The sequence below is a fragment of the Trifolium pratense genome, linkage group LG3 (assembly GCF_020283565.1).
Source record: "Trifolium pratense cultivar HEN17-A07 linkage group LG3, ARS_RC_1.1, whole genome shotgun sequence".
NCBI lineage: Eukaryota > Viridiplantae > Streptophyta > Magnoliopsida > Fabales > Fabaceae > Trifolium > Trifolium pratense.
In genome coordinates, this window is record NC_060061.1 from 5,987,032 (window position 1) to 6,002,771 (window position 15,740).

General features: G+C 33.2%; 3 protein-coding genes and 1 non-coding gene across 5 annotated transcripts; all 4 read right to left on the reverse strand.

Annotated features, from left to right (window-relative positions):
• Nucleotides 1-1,365: 1,365 nt before the first annotated feature.
• Nucleotides 1,366-3,564, reverse strand: LOC123917897 (heavy metal-associated isoprenylated plant protein 39-like). Of its 2 annotated transcripts, none has more exons than XM_045969808.1 (3): nucleotides 3,348-3,564; nucleotides 2,721-2,796; nucleotides 1,366-2,075 (listed from the first exon to the last, which is right to left on the reverse strand). In XM_045969808.1, the coding sequence occupies exons 1-3, from the start codon at nucleotides 3,351-3,353 to the stop codon at nucleotides 1,756-1,758; spliced, it is 402 nt and encodes a 133-aa protein (XP_045825764.1). In that variant the 5' UTR covers nucleotides 3,354-3,564; the 3' UTR covers nucleotides 1,366-1,755. The 2 variants fall into 2 exon arrangements, with proteins under 2 accessions (XP_045825764.1, XP_045825765.1); XM_045969809.1 differs by lacking the exon at nucleotides 3,348-3,564 and adding an exon at nucleotides 2,919-3,273.
• Nucleotides 3,565-4,241: 677 nt separating this feature from the next.
• LOC123915891 (monodehydroascorbate reductase, chloroplastic/mitochondrial) lies at nucleotides 4,242-9,440 on the reverse strand. The gene is made up of 15 exons (XM_045967169.1): nucleotides 9,226-9,440; nucleotides 8,792-9,126; nucleotides 8,629-8,700; nucleotides 7,952-8,070; nucleotides 7,784-7,868; nucleotides 7,333-7,422; nucleotides 6,524-6,625; nucleotides 6,259-6,354; nucleotides 6,002-6,082; nucleotides 5,701-5,772; nucleotides 5,533-5,627; nucleotides 5,353-5,441; nucleotides 5,180-5,242; nucleotides 4,997-5,037; nucleotides 4,242-4,653 (listed from the first exon to the last, which is right to left on the reverse strand). The coding sequence occupies exons 1-15, from the start codon at nucleotides 9,236-9,238 to the stop codon at nucleotides 4,528-4,530; spliced, it is 1,479 nt and encodes a 492-aa protein (XP_045823125.1). The 5' UTR covers nucleotides 9,239-9,440; the 3' UTR covers nucleotides 4,242-4,527.
• A 2,674-nt stretch (nucleotides 9,441-12,114) lies between these two features.
• LOC123919055 (protein ROH1) lies at nucleotides 12,115-14,213 on the reverse strand. Its single transcript, XM_045971275.1, has 2 exons — nucleotides 13,307-14,213; nucleotides 12,115-13,105 (listed from the first exon to the last, which is right to left on the reverse strand). Exons 1-2 carry the CDS (start codon nucleotides 13,858-13,860, stop codon nucleotides 12,481-12,483), a joined length of 1,179 nt encoding a protein of 392 aa, XP_045827231.1. The 5' UTR covers nucleotides 13,861-14,213; the 3' UTR covers nucleotides 12,115-12,480.
• An 870-nt stretch (nucleotides 14,214-15,083) lies between these two features.
• Nucleotides 15,084-15,155, reverse strand: TRNAG-UCC. Its single transcript has one exon. It is a non-coding gene; the product is annotated as a tRNA-Gly (tRNA).
• Nucleotides 15,156-15,740: the final 585 nt, after the last annotated feature.

Genomic DNA, 15,740 nt, shown 5'->3' on the forward strand with positions numbered 1-15,740 from the left:
TATGTACCTACGGTTGAGGTGTGTGTAATTAGGTGATTCTTGGCGTAGATAATTTTGTAGCAAGTTAATATTTCTAATGACAATGTGTCAAATGAAATATAATAAGTCTAATGACAACGTTGTTATGAATTTAATTATCATGATGCACTCTTCAAAATTACAAAGCAACCTTTGAGATTAATATTATGCCAATGGGGGCAGTGGTATATAAAGGTCACCATCAGCACCTGGTTTAGCGACTAAGTTTTATACCTCCAGTTAATATTTCATTCAATCTCCCTAAAATAATGATTTATTTATTTATTTATTTGACAAGAACATCACCATTTTGTTTTTATTCATAACATCATAACCTTTGTCTACATCAATTCAATCTTATCCCCCAAGAAGACAATTACAAATGCTAAGGTCATCCACAGTATATTATATACAAGGGATATGGATTGGATGCGGTCAATGACTGTAACTACATGCAATCGGTAGATCACAGCCGTCCGATTTGTAATCGGACAGTTCAGAGTTAAAGTTAAAATATTTATATTTTATAAAACTAAAATGCACTAAGATCTGAGCCGTTCGATTTTCATCAAACGGTTCAGAGAAACTGACTGCACCATGCGACTGTTCTGAATCCATTTCCATATACAAGTGCTACTCCAAGACAAGTAAGGATCTAGTATATATGTGTATGTCTTTAAACTATTGATTAAAAAATCAATAATATACTCCTACAAGTAATAACTTTTGTAATGCTGTAATATAATTAAAAAAATGATTTATTATTAATAATCACTGAAAGTGCTTTTTGGAATCATGGAGGAATGGCAGGGTGTGGTGGGTAGTCCTTAATGTGGAGGGAAGTTTTATTTTCAATTACTCTACAAATCTTTGGTGCGCGTTCGACCACCATGGCCGAACTTTGGGCTACCAATACCGGGTTGAAGATCATTCATTCTAGAGAAGGGTTTAGGAGGATCGTGGTTGAATACGATTATACTATTGCAGTGTCATTGATTTTGGAAGGGTACAATATGGATCAACCCTTGTTATCTTCTAGTCGCTCAAATTTTAGGATTTACAAAGATCTTCAACATGTTTACTGTGACACTAATCAAGTTGCCGATGTCTTTACTAATTTTAATTTAGATTTATTTGATAGTATTTACTTTCATAGTTCATGATTTTGCTTCCTTAGAAGTTATTAGCATTTCTCAAGCAGTACTAAAGCTAAGTTTCTCGTTAGAAATAGCATTAAAAAATCCAACCAATTGACAAGTATGAATACAGAAATTGTAAAAAAAAAAAGAAAGTATGATAACACAAATTTAAATGGCACATTGAACAAGTCCTTGAGGTAGCCCAAAGTTTAACTGAAAATTGTGCACACATCAATTTATTCATTCAAAACCTTCATAGCCTATATTTTAATACACCATTAGTCTTAAGGACGTCTCAATCTAATAATACTACATCAATCCAATTCATATAATTTACACGCAAACATTCCTGAATTTTTGTTCAAGTCCAATTCCATTGAGCTCACCAATTCAACTATAGATTTAAAGTGGCTGCATTCAGCAAGTAAGAATATCGTTGATCGTTGGATCGAGATTCAACATCCAAATTTTCAAACTCTTTGTTTCAAGATTTGTTAAAAATCAAAATATGCATTAAACTATGAATTATCCTATCTCAATCCAACAATCACCGATACCCCTAACCACGTGAACTCTATGCCAAGTCAACACATGAGAGTCAACAAATAACACAACCATTTGGATTCTCTTCTACACTTTGAACATGATAATATTGTGTCATATAAGGATTGTATCCTCTAGATTGCTTAATAAGTTCAGCAATTTGTTCATTTGGATCTTTCTTCTTGTCATCATCTTTCTTTTTATTATCATCTTTTTTGCCTTCATCTTTTTTCTTCTCAGGCTCTTTTGCCGGCCCAACTGTTAAAATTTCAGTGTGCCATGTTTTTCTCAATTTGCTCACAACATCAACAGGGTCTATGTCACCTACTACTGTCAGCTTCTTATCTTTCATATCCATGGCGATAGAATCAATGCCTGCATTCAAACCATTAATTATTCATTCTACTTGAGCTTGCATATATAGTAATTAACAAAAATATTTTTGGACAAAAGAATTGTTGTTTAACACAACAGATTATTATATGTTTTGGTTTTTTATTTTTGGCTCTAAGTGATGAATTTTTATACGGTACTTAAGAACCTACTTAGATTTTTTTTATATTCAAATAACATCACTCAACGGTTAAATAAGAGCACACGACCACATAAATAAATATCAACCTGGCTGGCTGGCTGTCCATTTTATTATATTTTTGTCAGGTGTATGCAATGTTTCTTACCAACTGAGCTAAACTCGTCGAACCTGACCGTCCATTTTATTTTATTAATATAATAACTAAGGTTCATTGTTGTGAGTATAGCAAATAGCTATTACAAAATAATTCGTCCATTTGTATACTTAGTCAGGAAAATGAAATCATTGTGTTTGCATTGGAGATTATGATTTTCAATTTAGTTCATTATTAGTAAAATATAAATTCATATGATTTGATGTTTGCAAATTATTGATGGAATTGGTATTAAAATGACAGGCTAATTCACTAGTAGTATTATACTAAATTAATTAGTGAAATGAATGGAATAAAGTTTTCCCTTAGTAGTGTAGCGACTAGTGAGTACCTGAAAGGCTAGAAACTGATTTCATGGCCTTCTGCTTTGCTTTGTCATCATGCAAATCCAACTTCACCACTATTTTCTACAACAAAAACAAAAAAGTCCCCAATAATTGAAATCATTAGTTAAATAAATCCAGAAACTTTAATCAGGCAATAAATTAGGATTTAAACTTCTATTAAACAGCTTTGTCAAAAAAAAAACCTTCTATTAAACAGTGTTTAGCAGGCTATGATTAATTTCTTTTATTTTTCTTTTTAGTGAAAATGATCCTAACTAGTCTAGCTTGACATCATAATATGCACCAACTATCATGGACTATGTATGATTCATAGTTTATTAAATGAAACAAGTAAGAAAATGGGGACAAAGAGAGAAGCATAAACTCATTTTAGAGACTCAAAAAATAAAATAAAACAAAAGAGTATGGTGATGATATAAATATAAAATATATTAATCTACAAAAAGAAATATTGAACACTTGAATGGTTTTGCTTATTTGAATATGAAAGAAACAAACAAGGAAATTGAAAGGAAGCTAGAGGTGTGAATTTTATGAATGAAACGGAAAAAGAAACAGAGAAAACAGAACATTTAGGAAAGTGACATGAAACTTGGAGCAAGAAATCTCACCTTCATTTTCACTTGATATTTAATTTTAGGAAGGGGGTGTGAGTAGAAAAATAAAGAGGAAGGAGGAGAATTGAATGTGTTGAAGTGTAGAAGGAGCTGAGAAATATGAAATACAATTTCGGGTTGGGAGAATATGTAGAAAAATGAAGTCACTAGGACGTTTAGAATACTCCAAAACAAGTCAAACAAGTGCCTTCTTGGTTAATTACTTGTTAATTATGAGCGTGCACAACAAGGAACCAATTTAACAACTGCTTATGCCCAAGTAAATACTTTTCCTTTTATTGTTTTGGTTGTCTCTTTGTTTGTTCTAGCATTGAAAAAACATGTACTTGTCGCAGTCAATCAATCTCAATGGTTGGATATGAATGATTTTGTGTATATTTGACAACGTCGAAAATTTGTAAAAATTAGTGAATCATTGTGATTTTGTAAGAATTACACTCTTATAGTTCAATGTGATTTTAGCAAATCCACCGTATGACATGAAACTTATGATGAATCATTGTGATGTTAATTTTACCTTAATGATTTGAAAACAAGTCTTATCTAATATGAAGTTAATATATGCTAAATCATAAGTTTCTCCGGCCTAACATATTTTTTGTCCAAGGTATCCCCGATCGAAAGTCAGACATCAATCTTTCAAAATAATCACTTGAAATACGGTGATACAGTGATTTATTTAAAGACTTGAGCTCTCTAAGCAAACGTTCTTCCATTCGAACCGGCCAAAAACTGAATTCAAGACATCATGCTTAAAAGATCTAGTTATCAATCAACCATGTCACACTATGTTGGTTACTATGCCGAACTCCTATTAAAAGAAAGCCAAACATTTATAAATTAAATGGCCTAAAAACAAACATAATTTCCTTTAAACAAGAATATAAATCACATGAAAGGTAACATATATAAATAAATACAAATGATTTATTATTAAGAAATTTCATAGACGCCAGATGGCAGCACTAGATCAAATAAATCCAAATGAGACACTATACTCTTGGAAACCATTATTACATAATACATACATAATATGCCGTGTAACAAAAATGTGAATATCATAAAAATTATTCGCTCTCCTAAGGGGCAAGCAATACTAGTGAGATGATGACAGATCACGGGTGATCTATATTAGTAAAAGATAAATTACAGTATGATCTGACCAAAATCTGTCCTAGACAGCTGCTTGCAAGGATCCTCGAGCAATGTCTAGGGCCTCCTCCACTGAGCTTGCGTTTTGAAGTTTGGCTTTATCAATTGGAGGCTGCCTTCTCGCAAGTTCAGGCAGGAGCTTAAATTCCTGATACATATATTCAACAAAACAGCTCTCAGGATTGATTAAATTAACATAGGACTGATTCTGAATATTATTTCTTTGATTTGTTAGTGCACTTCTACAGAAGTATGACATGATAGAGCCAGATTAATAAAACAAATAATGTCTTGCAAGTTCAACTCAGTTGGTAAAATGCTGCAATGACATTTGATATGCTGGGAGGCGAGTTTGAACCCGCAATTTCCCACTCCTCTACACTTAATTGTGAGTTTTGTTGTTAGGCTCTTTATAACATACAAAAGAAAATATTGTTTGCATACATATCTAATTCTAATATCTACTACACTAGAAAAATAGTGGCAAGTACCTCAGGGCTCCCACTTTCAACAAGAACTCCCTTCAGCTTACCTGTGCGGCATTATCACATTATTAATAATAATCAAGATCAAGTAATTACATGCATGGTGCGCGCACTAACAAATATACACCTCAAGCTCAGATATAATCCACACATCTATACATAAGGAGGAACAGTAAAACAATCCATTACCAGATTCAATCCAAAATGTTGCTATTTTAGGATCAAAGTTTCCAATTTCTACTGTTTCTCCAACTGTTCAAAGAAAATTTAACAGTATGAACAACAGGTGATGAAATGGACAACAAAATACGTAAAACAAAAGAAAGGTCAGTAAATGATATTTATTTTGAACTAATATTTACCATTGTCTCCAAAAAACTGCCACCATACTTTTCTAGTGCTTCCTTCATATTCAAAAACCCTCGAGTAGAAGTATGGAAGATAATCATATCTGAAAATCATCAATGAAATTCAATAATATCAGCAGGGACCAAAAATAGACAAAAAGTAATTCCAAGTTGCAGGAAATAGATGCAACATACGTGCTAGATTGTGCACTGAGTAATGCTTTCACACAGTGCTGTGCTGATCTACGAGCATGATCTACATGTTCCACTCGAGAAATACGGTTGTAGATCTGTCCAATTTTCCAAAAACACAAATGTCAGATCAAGAATGAATTGAGACAACTCATCAAGTTAATACTGTACCTTTAAAGGGAAAGCAGCTACATCACCAACAGCAAATATTCCAGGAATGTTTGTCCGGAACTGTCCATCAACCTGAAATACAGGATACTAAAACATTTAGACGAAGTCCTTGAATTACTCTTTTGGCTACCCTTTAATTCTGCAAACATGGGGTTCCAACAAAGGGAACATGGTCTCCAAATATTGATAATTAACATGTTCAATTAACCATCCTCTAAGTTGGTGGTGATATTTTTAAGACTCAAATACAATTTCTAATCTTGAACATTATTCAAAATAATTGGTTATACATTGGCCTCACCTGTATACCACCGACATCAGTATTCAAACCCACCCTCTCAAAGGGACCCACAGCAGGCTTTGAACCAATACCTATAATTACCTGCAAATTAGAAAGAAAATGTAATTTTCCATCCATTTATCTTTTTCTCTTATGTAGACGCCAACACCTCTATGCGGTATGAGGTATCCAATAATTCGAGTATTATAAAAGTAAACTTTTAACAAGTTTTTACAAGTTACAACCACATATTAACGAAAATGGAAAAAGCAAGATACCGTATCAGCTTCAACAGTAGATCCATCTTCAAGTTTCACAGCAGCTACACGTCCATTACCATTAGAACTAGCTTCCAAATTTTTAATGGAGGCACCCTGAAGAATATAAGGTTCAAAATAAATAGAGGAAAGGATGGACTACGTCACTAAGATAGTAGAATGGTTGCATACAATATCTCTCATATCCATTAAATTTACAACTTAGAACTTGTTACAAATTACAGTACGGGAAAGAAAGATAAAAGAACAGGGTAGGAGGAAATACCTTCAATATTTTGACTCCATTCTTTTGGTAGAGTTCTTCGTATCTCCGGGCAAGAGAAGGAGTGAACAATCTTTGTAAAAAATGATCATCTGGAAATATGATCTATTTTTTAACAGGAACATATTTTTGAGTCAGTACATGAAAAGCTTAAGAAAACAACAATCAATTTTAATATATAAGTATATATTTAATGACAACATACATACGGGATTATGGACTGTCAAAGTATGCATGCATGGGTTTGACTACTCTGTCACTTGCTTATCAATGTTTGAATTGAACCATAAACAAGAAAAATGAAACTAAAAGTATGATTATAGTCAGAATGTGAACAGGCCTAAACAACTAATACAAGTAAATTTGGTATACCATGTCCTAATCTAGTGCCGACAAATCAACAAAATCAGTAACTAGAAAGACTTAAATGTGGCATTGTGGCATACTTTTACTTCACTATTCAGCATATAGGAGAAAACATAATGTAAAACTTATCAAACCTTTACACAATGAAGCAAATTGAACAACTTTTTAAGGGATAGCTCAAGACATTAACACGCCATAATGGAGGTCAGACCAAGAAGTTTACGTTTTGAGGAAGAAATTTTATATTTTAAAAGAATACTAGCAGCAACACACTATAATTCGTTCATTTTCTAAAGAGTGGATTCAGTTACCTGATAAATAAACCACATTTTCAAGAGCTTTGACTTTTTAAAGAATGGACTGATACTAAAAAGTCTTTAAAGAGTGTTAGTAAGAGTTTTTTTTAACATTCCTCAATGAAAAAAAAAAGTAGGAAAAACACATACTGTTGTATCAAGTTTCCAAGCAACAGCTGCAGCAGCAATCTCCATTCCAATATAACCACCTCCAACTACTACAACCTTTTTTGCTTTTTCCTGGAAATTAAATACACCAGAAGAAAATATCATAATGAGGAACAAACTTTATGTCCAAACTCCAAATGAATTTTTTACAGTAAAAAAGACAGGAATGTGGTTCTTGGAAGTAGCTTTAGCAGGAAATATACAGAATTTGCAACTTTTCTCAATTGACATGAAAGGACATAATGAGCAGGACCGTGACATAACAACATACCCATATGGAAAGCATTGAAATGATTAAATACTAATAAATCTATAATTTGAATGGCCATATATCAAATGATTGAAAGGACTGAAAAAAATTCCCCATCTTAAACGTAAATATCAATAAAATCATTGGAACAATACGTCATGTTAGAGGGGTATAAGAGATTACCAACGATGAAACCAGTGAATCAGCATCGGCAACATCCCGAATATAGTGAACACCAGATAAGTTTCCCCCAATTTTGTCTGGAAACCTATTAACAATATAACAAATGAATTGAATTTCCTGCACCAATTTTTATGCAAATAACAGACGGTGAGGTAAATAGACAAATACCTTGAGGATGTACATCCTGTAGCGATAATAAGTGATCCATACTTAAGAAGCTTTCCGGAACTTGTTGTCAAGGTTTGCTTTTCAATATCAATGTTTTCTACTGGATCTTCATATAACATCTGCGAAGCAAAACCAACAACGTGGAATTGAACATTTCAATAACTTAAATGGATGAGAATTGTTTCCTGTCTTACTCAGTTACACTGAACTAAGAGTCTCCTAGGATAGAATGTCTCCATTTCATAATAGCTAAGATTAAGAATATGAGTTTTCAGTTTCACCTTTCCATTTCATACAATCCAATGTCCATTGCATCACACTCATTTAACAAAGCAAGAGCACACTTATTTGTTTTTTAATCTCTTAGCTTTGTAATGGAGGAAATATGTAACTAGGGCCTTGTTTAGATAAACATCTTAATTAAGTGTTTATAACATAAGCATTTAGTATATAAAAGTGTTTATGTATAAGGTAGTTCTATAACAAGAGATAAAAGAGAGTTAAATTGTTTTCATATAAGCTATTTTCACAATCTATTCCGAAGAGCTTATTGAAATAAGCTGAAAACAGCTTATGGACACGTCCGTAAGCTGTATTCATAAATTCTCTCAAACAGTCTACTAAATAAGTCAATTCGAACAAGTCCTAAATGATTCAAATTTCTGACAGTAGAGTACCTCAATCCCTTTCTCTTTATACCACTCGGGAGTTTGCCTTTCGCCACCGGATCCAACACAAGTGTGAAACCCCTAAATAAGAATTAACAGAGAATATGAACATAACTGATTACATACAGAATTAAGTAACCGAGAAACAATTCATTCATCAATATAATCTTACAGGAAGACGTGCAGGTTTCTTTTCCGGTGGGAACAAGTAGGCTTTTGTTAATGCGGGACGCTCGTAAGGTGCAACTCCCTCTTTTGTAACAATACAAAGACGTCCATCGGCGACGCCGTGCTCTACGAAAGTACGAGCAGCATATCCCGCCGCGTTTCCTCCGCCAACGATGACATACTCGCGATTTTCATTTGCGTAAGATGCATAACATCTTCTGAATGAGATGGAAGTGGAAGAAGGACGACGAGTAAGAAATTTTGTTTGGGGGCAACCAAGAGAGAGAGTGTGTTTGAGTGATAAGGAGTTAGTTATAACTGCCATCGTTAATCGGCGAACTGTTGCATAAAATCAGAGAGATGAAATAGGTTAGGGAAAATGACACAGCAATCAAATACTAATTCCAATTCTATAGATAATGATGATGATTAACGAACCTGAAGAAGGCATTGATTGATGCGTTTATAGATTAAACTTGATTATTGTTATTAAAATAATATTAGTTAATTAATATGATGATTTAATTATTGAAGAGTCGGTGTTAAGGTGGCACTGGCTCTGTAAGAGGTCGAAGGGACAATGAATGAATGGGGAATCTGAAATCCAGTTTCAATAAAAATGAGATTTGTTGCATTTTCTTCATTGGAGCTCATCGTCGTCGTGTCCTTCCTTCCTTTTCCAAAAAAAGGGTGAGGATTCCCTCCGGTCAAATGGTACTTGGGCCGGCCCATTGGTAGTAGAGAACTAGAAGATCTGGCCCAAAATTTATAGCAGATCTTATCAGTCAAGCCCAATTTTGCTATGAAAAATTCTCTCCCCCACCCCCCGAAAATCCAATTTTGCCCTTTAATAAAAACTTTGGAACGCGTTTTTCTAAGTTTTCCTAGTTCAAATTTGGACAAAATTCGGAAAACACATTCCAAATTTTGTATTCAAGGCAAAAAAAAATCGGAAAATGCATTCCGAAGTTTTTATTTAAGGGTAAAAACAAAAATGGGGGGGGGGGGAATATGTGGGGGGATGAGAATTTTTCTATTGGTAGTTAATTTGTTGAAAATTGCTCTTTAGGCATGTAAATATACTCAGGTTCTTCAAAATTTTCAAATTGTCATTTAAATTAGGATCGGAATATACGTTTTGAATTGTTTGAAAGAAACCTTCCACTTGATACCTTTCGAAAATTATGTTTCGATCACCAATCAAATTGTAACTTCCAAACCAAGGTATTACATTGTTTAAAATAAAGTAACATGAAAAAGCACCGGTTCAAAAGATATATTACTTTTTCTTTGATACCAAATAAGTATAAAAAAGTCTATGAATGATATAATGGTGATTTGAGACCCAATTTTCGTCAAAAAAAAAAAAAACTCTAGAGAGGATTAGAGGTTGTTTGGTGGTGTAAACTCCTAGTGAGTTATTATATTGTTATCAAGTTCTTTTTGACCTGTTTTGTCTCCTTGTGTATTTCTTGTACCCAAGGTGATTTCAAATAAATTATGCTGTTTCAAAAACAAAAAAAATAGTTAAAGTTTCAATCACATATTTAATTGGTTCAAAAGTTACCATACAATAGGTAATCAGAATGTAACTCATGAAAGGTATCAAGCGGAAGATATCTTTCAAACGATTCAAATATATTTTCATATCCTAATATAAAAGACAATTTAGAAATTTTGGAGAGCCCTATGAACATTTTTTTGTTGAAAGAGAGGGAGCTTATGCTCCCCCCACAACTAGATTAAAACCCTCTTGGGAACATAGTATGAGATAAATCTGTCATGCAGGGGCGGATCCATAAACTAATTAAACGGAGGGCTGATTTTTTTTTAATAAATATTTGTGGTCTTGTGCAAAATATCAAGTATCATTTCTTATTTTTTGTATGCTGATATTTAGAATTTAATTGAAAGGTAATAAAGTATGATTGATTATTGTTTTTGTCAGGATCAAATTCTAATATTTCTGTACCTCTATTTGTTGATTTGACCTTAACCCATTTTTTGTTGCTGTTCAAAACCTTAACCGAATTTTATTATCCATCTGCATGAGTCCAACCAAATGATTTTGCTCCTTTTATAATAATTTATTTTTAGCATGACATTTTTTTTTTTTATCATTTTAATAATTTATTTGCACTCACTTTTTCTTTACCAAAGCATTCCTAATTCTTATTCACGTGTGGATAAACAATTTTCTGTTCTGATTGTTTCCGAGTTAAATATGGATGATGACTTTATTTTAAAAACATTATGAAATAATCAGTAGGTAATGACTTGCACATTTAGCCTTCTTGTCGTATAAATAAAATAATAGTTTTTATGATAAATTAAGAGAATCCTACTGTAGTCTTTAGGAGAAAAAAAAAACATGGCCTCCATACACAAAAGTAGTTGAAATATATGGGAATAGAACAAGTCTAATCATTAACCAAATTGGCAAATTCACTGTTCCTATGATCTAATCACAAGACTTTTTCTAATGTTGTCTGCTTAATTATTTTGTGAAGAGTTGTCTTCTTCTACGGGCAATACCATTAAAGTCAATGTAGATGACTACTTCTTTGGAAATCTTCATAAGGCTAGCTTTGAAGAGTGGATAGGATTCAAGAATTTGTAATAATAATTAGACTCTCTAATGTCTCTAATGGCTTCAACAAGTGCTCAAACTTATATCATAGTGTTGAACATACAAAATCTATATAAAGTGTTGATTAGAAATATGTTGCTGAGAAGGGAACCATTAATGTGTGGATTATTTAAAAAATGGGTGTTAGAAGTGATTTTTTTAATGAGAAATGTTATGTGAGCATCAAAAAACATGTCCATCACCATATTTATAAATGATTTGACTATGATTTTTTTTTTTTATAAGCTAGCATTTGAATTATTGAATATGATGTTGATTTCCCCTCTCTCTTCCAATAACATTAACATTTTGAAGTGGGGTTGAACACAATGCCAATTATTAGATATTAAAGTTAATAACATCACTCTTGTAGTCCTCTTAAATTGTTGGTGTTGAATTTTCCCCATGCAAGGATGGATAACATACTTCAAAAAAATATTTCAGTACATTCAAAAATTTGAGTAGTCACGCGGTCGACAAATTTATAGTTGTTTGATCAAAATTAAACGGTCTAAATTTCATTCTTAAAATTTAAATTGTCTAATAGATTATCAAATACTGCCTGCATATTGTCCTGACCCGACTGTACCAAATCCATATAGAGGCATTAAGCTTTATTGATTTTGTTTTGCTATTTTTTTCTTTCTCTTTTTGTAATCAAAGAAGAATGGGATGGTACTATTCACACAAGCAAAGACTTGGTGAAATTGAAAAAAGAGATCATTCATGTATCAAATTAAATTAAACAACTTGGCAAGTCACCACATGTTTAGTGAGTGCATGGAGTCATCTTCTTTCACCTCAAAAAGAAATGGTAAAACAAATTAAAATCTATAGTGATGTAGATGTACATTGTAGGCTAACATAGAGCCATTACATTACATACATAAATCAATTAATTAAGACAACCAATTAACAAATGAAGATTAGGTCCCCTACCTCAACAAAATAAAATAAAAATTAACCCAGCAATTGGACCAAATCCTTCATTTTCATGATCTAGCTGGCAAAGTTCCAATAAAAGAAAAAGGTAAAAAGAAATTAAAATAAAAAGTATTTGAATTTTACACAGTAGGTGCAGACAATTTCACAGCTTGGTCCAAAACATGAAGAAACTCAGACCTGGTCCTAACAAGCCTGTGAAAAACTTCTCTAATTTGTAACTGCAAAGGTTCCAACCCTTCATCCATCTTCCTACAAATATCAGCCAATTCTTCCACATGTCCCCTAATCTCTTCTAAACGCTCCGATTCGCCGGGAAACTGAAAAGACTCAGCAAAATCAATCAACAACTGTCCAACTTTTTCAATCTTTTGCATCTCTTCCAACAATCCAACAGAACCTTTCTTTTCCTTCTTCTTCCACTCCTCAGCCATCTTCTCTTGCAAACTAATCATGGGCTGGGCCCAGCTCAATTGCCTCGGAAACGGTAAATGGGTGCCCAGCCCATTCCTCTCTTGACAAGGAATCGCTGCAGCAAGAGTCCACATCACAAATACCAATACAGTACTCATTATGTAAATCGGTGAAGGCAAACCCGTTGCCTCAGCGCCACGTGGCGCAGCCAAATTTGATGACATGGCGTGGATTTGTTTCGCAGCTGACCAATTCCTCGCCATTGTCCATGAAAGTGACCGGAAAGTTCCACCACCACGATCCTTATTCGCATTTCCTCTTCTTCCAAAGGACCTGTTAGATATATAATACAAGTTCGTTAAAGATAGTTAAAATTAAAAATTACTTGCAACGATTCAGTACACTTGCTGATAAATAAAATGTATCATTGTATCCTACCTAGCTAATTGCAAAAAACTTTTCAAATTTTATTAATTTTCTCTAATCTTTTCTTTTCGATCGGCGTCTACTCTACCATGATTCTCAATTACATACCTGCTTCTCTCCGTTCCCTTGCTACTTCCACAATCTCTGTCTTCATGCATCATGGCGGCCACAAGAGAATTCAATGCCTTTTTCGCCCTTCGGACTTGTCCATCACCCATGGGTCTAGGTTCAAGAGCAGCTACCGCGATCTCAGCTAGCCTCTGGAGATTCCGGACAGCATCAATGCCAAGAGTAACAGCATTGCAAATGTCAAGCGATTTAACAACGCGATCAAGGAGTTCCGGCAAGAGTCTATCAAGAGGTGGTTTGGCAATTTGAGAAGGATCACGGCCCATCATAACAACAGCTTTGAATTCGGCTTCACAACAAAGAAGCTCATCGAGAAGTCTTCGAAGCCATCCAATGGAAAGAAGAGCGTCGTTGGAAGGGTCATCTGTTGTGGAAGATAATAATTCGGAGAATCTATCACCAACGTGTTTTTGGAAAAGTTCAAGGTCTTCTAGCTCTTGATCATGACTACCATCCATTGACATAACTTGGTTTCTTCGAATGCTTATTCGACCCAAAAAGGATCCTTGATTGTTTTCTGTCGTTGCAGGCATTTCGATTGTTGTTTTTGTTTTGTTTTTGTTTGAGTGAGAAGAAAATGAGGAAGGAAATGAAAATGAAAATGAAAAGGAAAAGAGAGAAAAAAGAAAGAAAGAGTCTCTAAAGTGTAAGAACAAAGAAAAGGAAAGGAAAGGTTTGTAAAAGATAAAGCATTGCCGTCAGTTTTGGAAGTTATTATATGGCCGAGATTTAAGGTCAGGCATTGTCTAAGACCAAAGACCGTGTCTCTAATTTTTCTTTTTTTGTTTTCTTTTCTTTTTTTGGGTCTATATGTTGATTCAGTATCATCCTCTCATTTTCCTATAGTCAAACAAATTTGTATAATATATTCCAATATTCCTGCCTCTATTCTCTTTATTAATTAAATTGATAATTCAAATTTAATTAATAAAGTTTTTGTATATATCAGTTTGGCCTCTTGTGCGCATTTTTTCCCTAAGTAAAGGGTGTGTTTAAAACTATGTAAACTGTAAAGTTATGTTCCAATTGAAGAATCAGATACATATACACATACACAATTTTTTTGTAGCCATGTGTATATGTTACAGCTGCAGATATATTATTGATTTAGAAGGTACTATTTGTTTGTAATAAATTTGACAGTAGTAGAAAAGGCAAAAGAGGATACCTTAGAATATATAGAGCCAGGAAGAAAGTCACTGCCTCTTGATTGTATTTAATTAGAAGCAAGCTGGGTTATCAGTATGTATCTGAATGTGCAATATTTGAATATGATTTCATGTGATTAAAAGTCACTTAATAGTTACTACGTACCTTTGCTTTCTATTTTGATTCATGCCATTTAGTTTGTGAGTGAATTAGAAGCAATTTCATAGGCATGGTAATAATATACTATATGCAGTGATTAAAAAATAAGGATTACCTTGAATATAAATAATGCAGCACTGCACTTATGACTTATAAGCTGAAGCTGTTAGTCTGTTACAGCTTCACATGACCTCATGAGTTCAAAGATACAACATAAATTGACAGAAATTCAAAGAAAAATATGGATTGGTTTTCATGTACTTCTTTGCTCAAATACATTAATACAACATTGGAAAATATAGAGAGAAATTAAACTACAAACGTAGAATTGAATGTTTTGAAGAAAATACAGTGCTGCAAAGAAGAAGAAATTATAAGTATCATATAGCTGGAAAAGATTTTCAAAGAAAAGAAGCATATGAAAATATATATATATTTGCAAAATGCATGCGTTTGCCGGGAGTCGAACCCGGGTCTATTGCTTGGAAGGCAATTATCCTAACCGTTGGACTACAAACGCTTGTTGAAATGGTCTGGCTTTGCACTTATAAATCTTATTTCTTACTTGAACCTTTAAATATTATTTTACATGTTTTTTTTGGTGAGAAACTAAAACATATTTTGTGTTACAATGAAGGTGATCATCGAACGCAGTCCCAGGATCTCTAACATACTCTCCAAATTTTTCACCACTAAATTAAACTAAACTTAGTGGCTTACTAAAACATTTTTATTGGAAAGGCCAAAATAACATAGTACTATAATAATATAATTAAATGCTAAAGAAGTATCGTTAAAAATTTAAAATTTGTGTTTTTTTCAATGGTATTTTAATTTAACTATATGGACATACACACTTTAGGATGTAAATTGATATCCATGAAGACAGATAGTATGATATTCGTGTCCGCTCCATATCCGTGCAAGTATCCGCTAAACGGATAATCTGTGAATTTTGAGGTATCCGCGGATATTTACATATATTCATGGATGAAATGGAAAATTAGATTTTATCCTAAATAAAAAGTTGCAAGAAGATGATGAAAAGTTTTACCTCAAGATGAAAAAAAGAATATGAAAAGCTTTCTCTATTTATTTTTTTTGG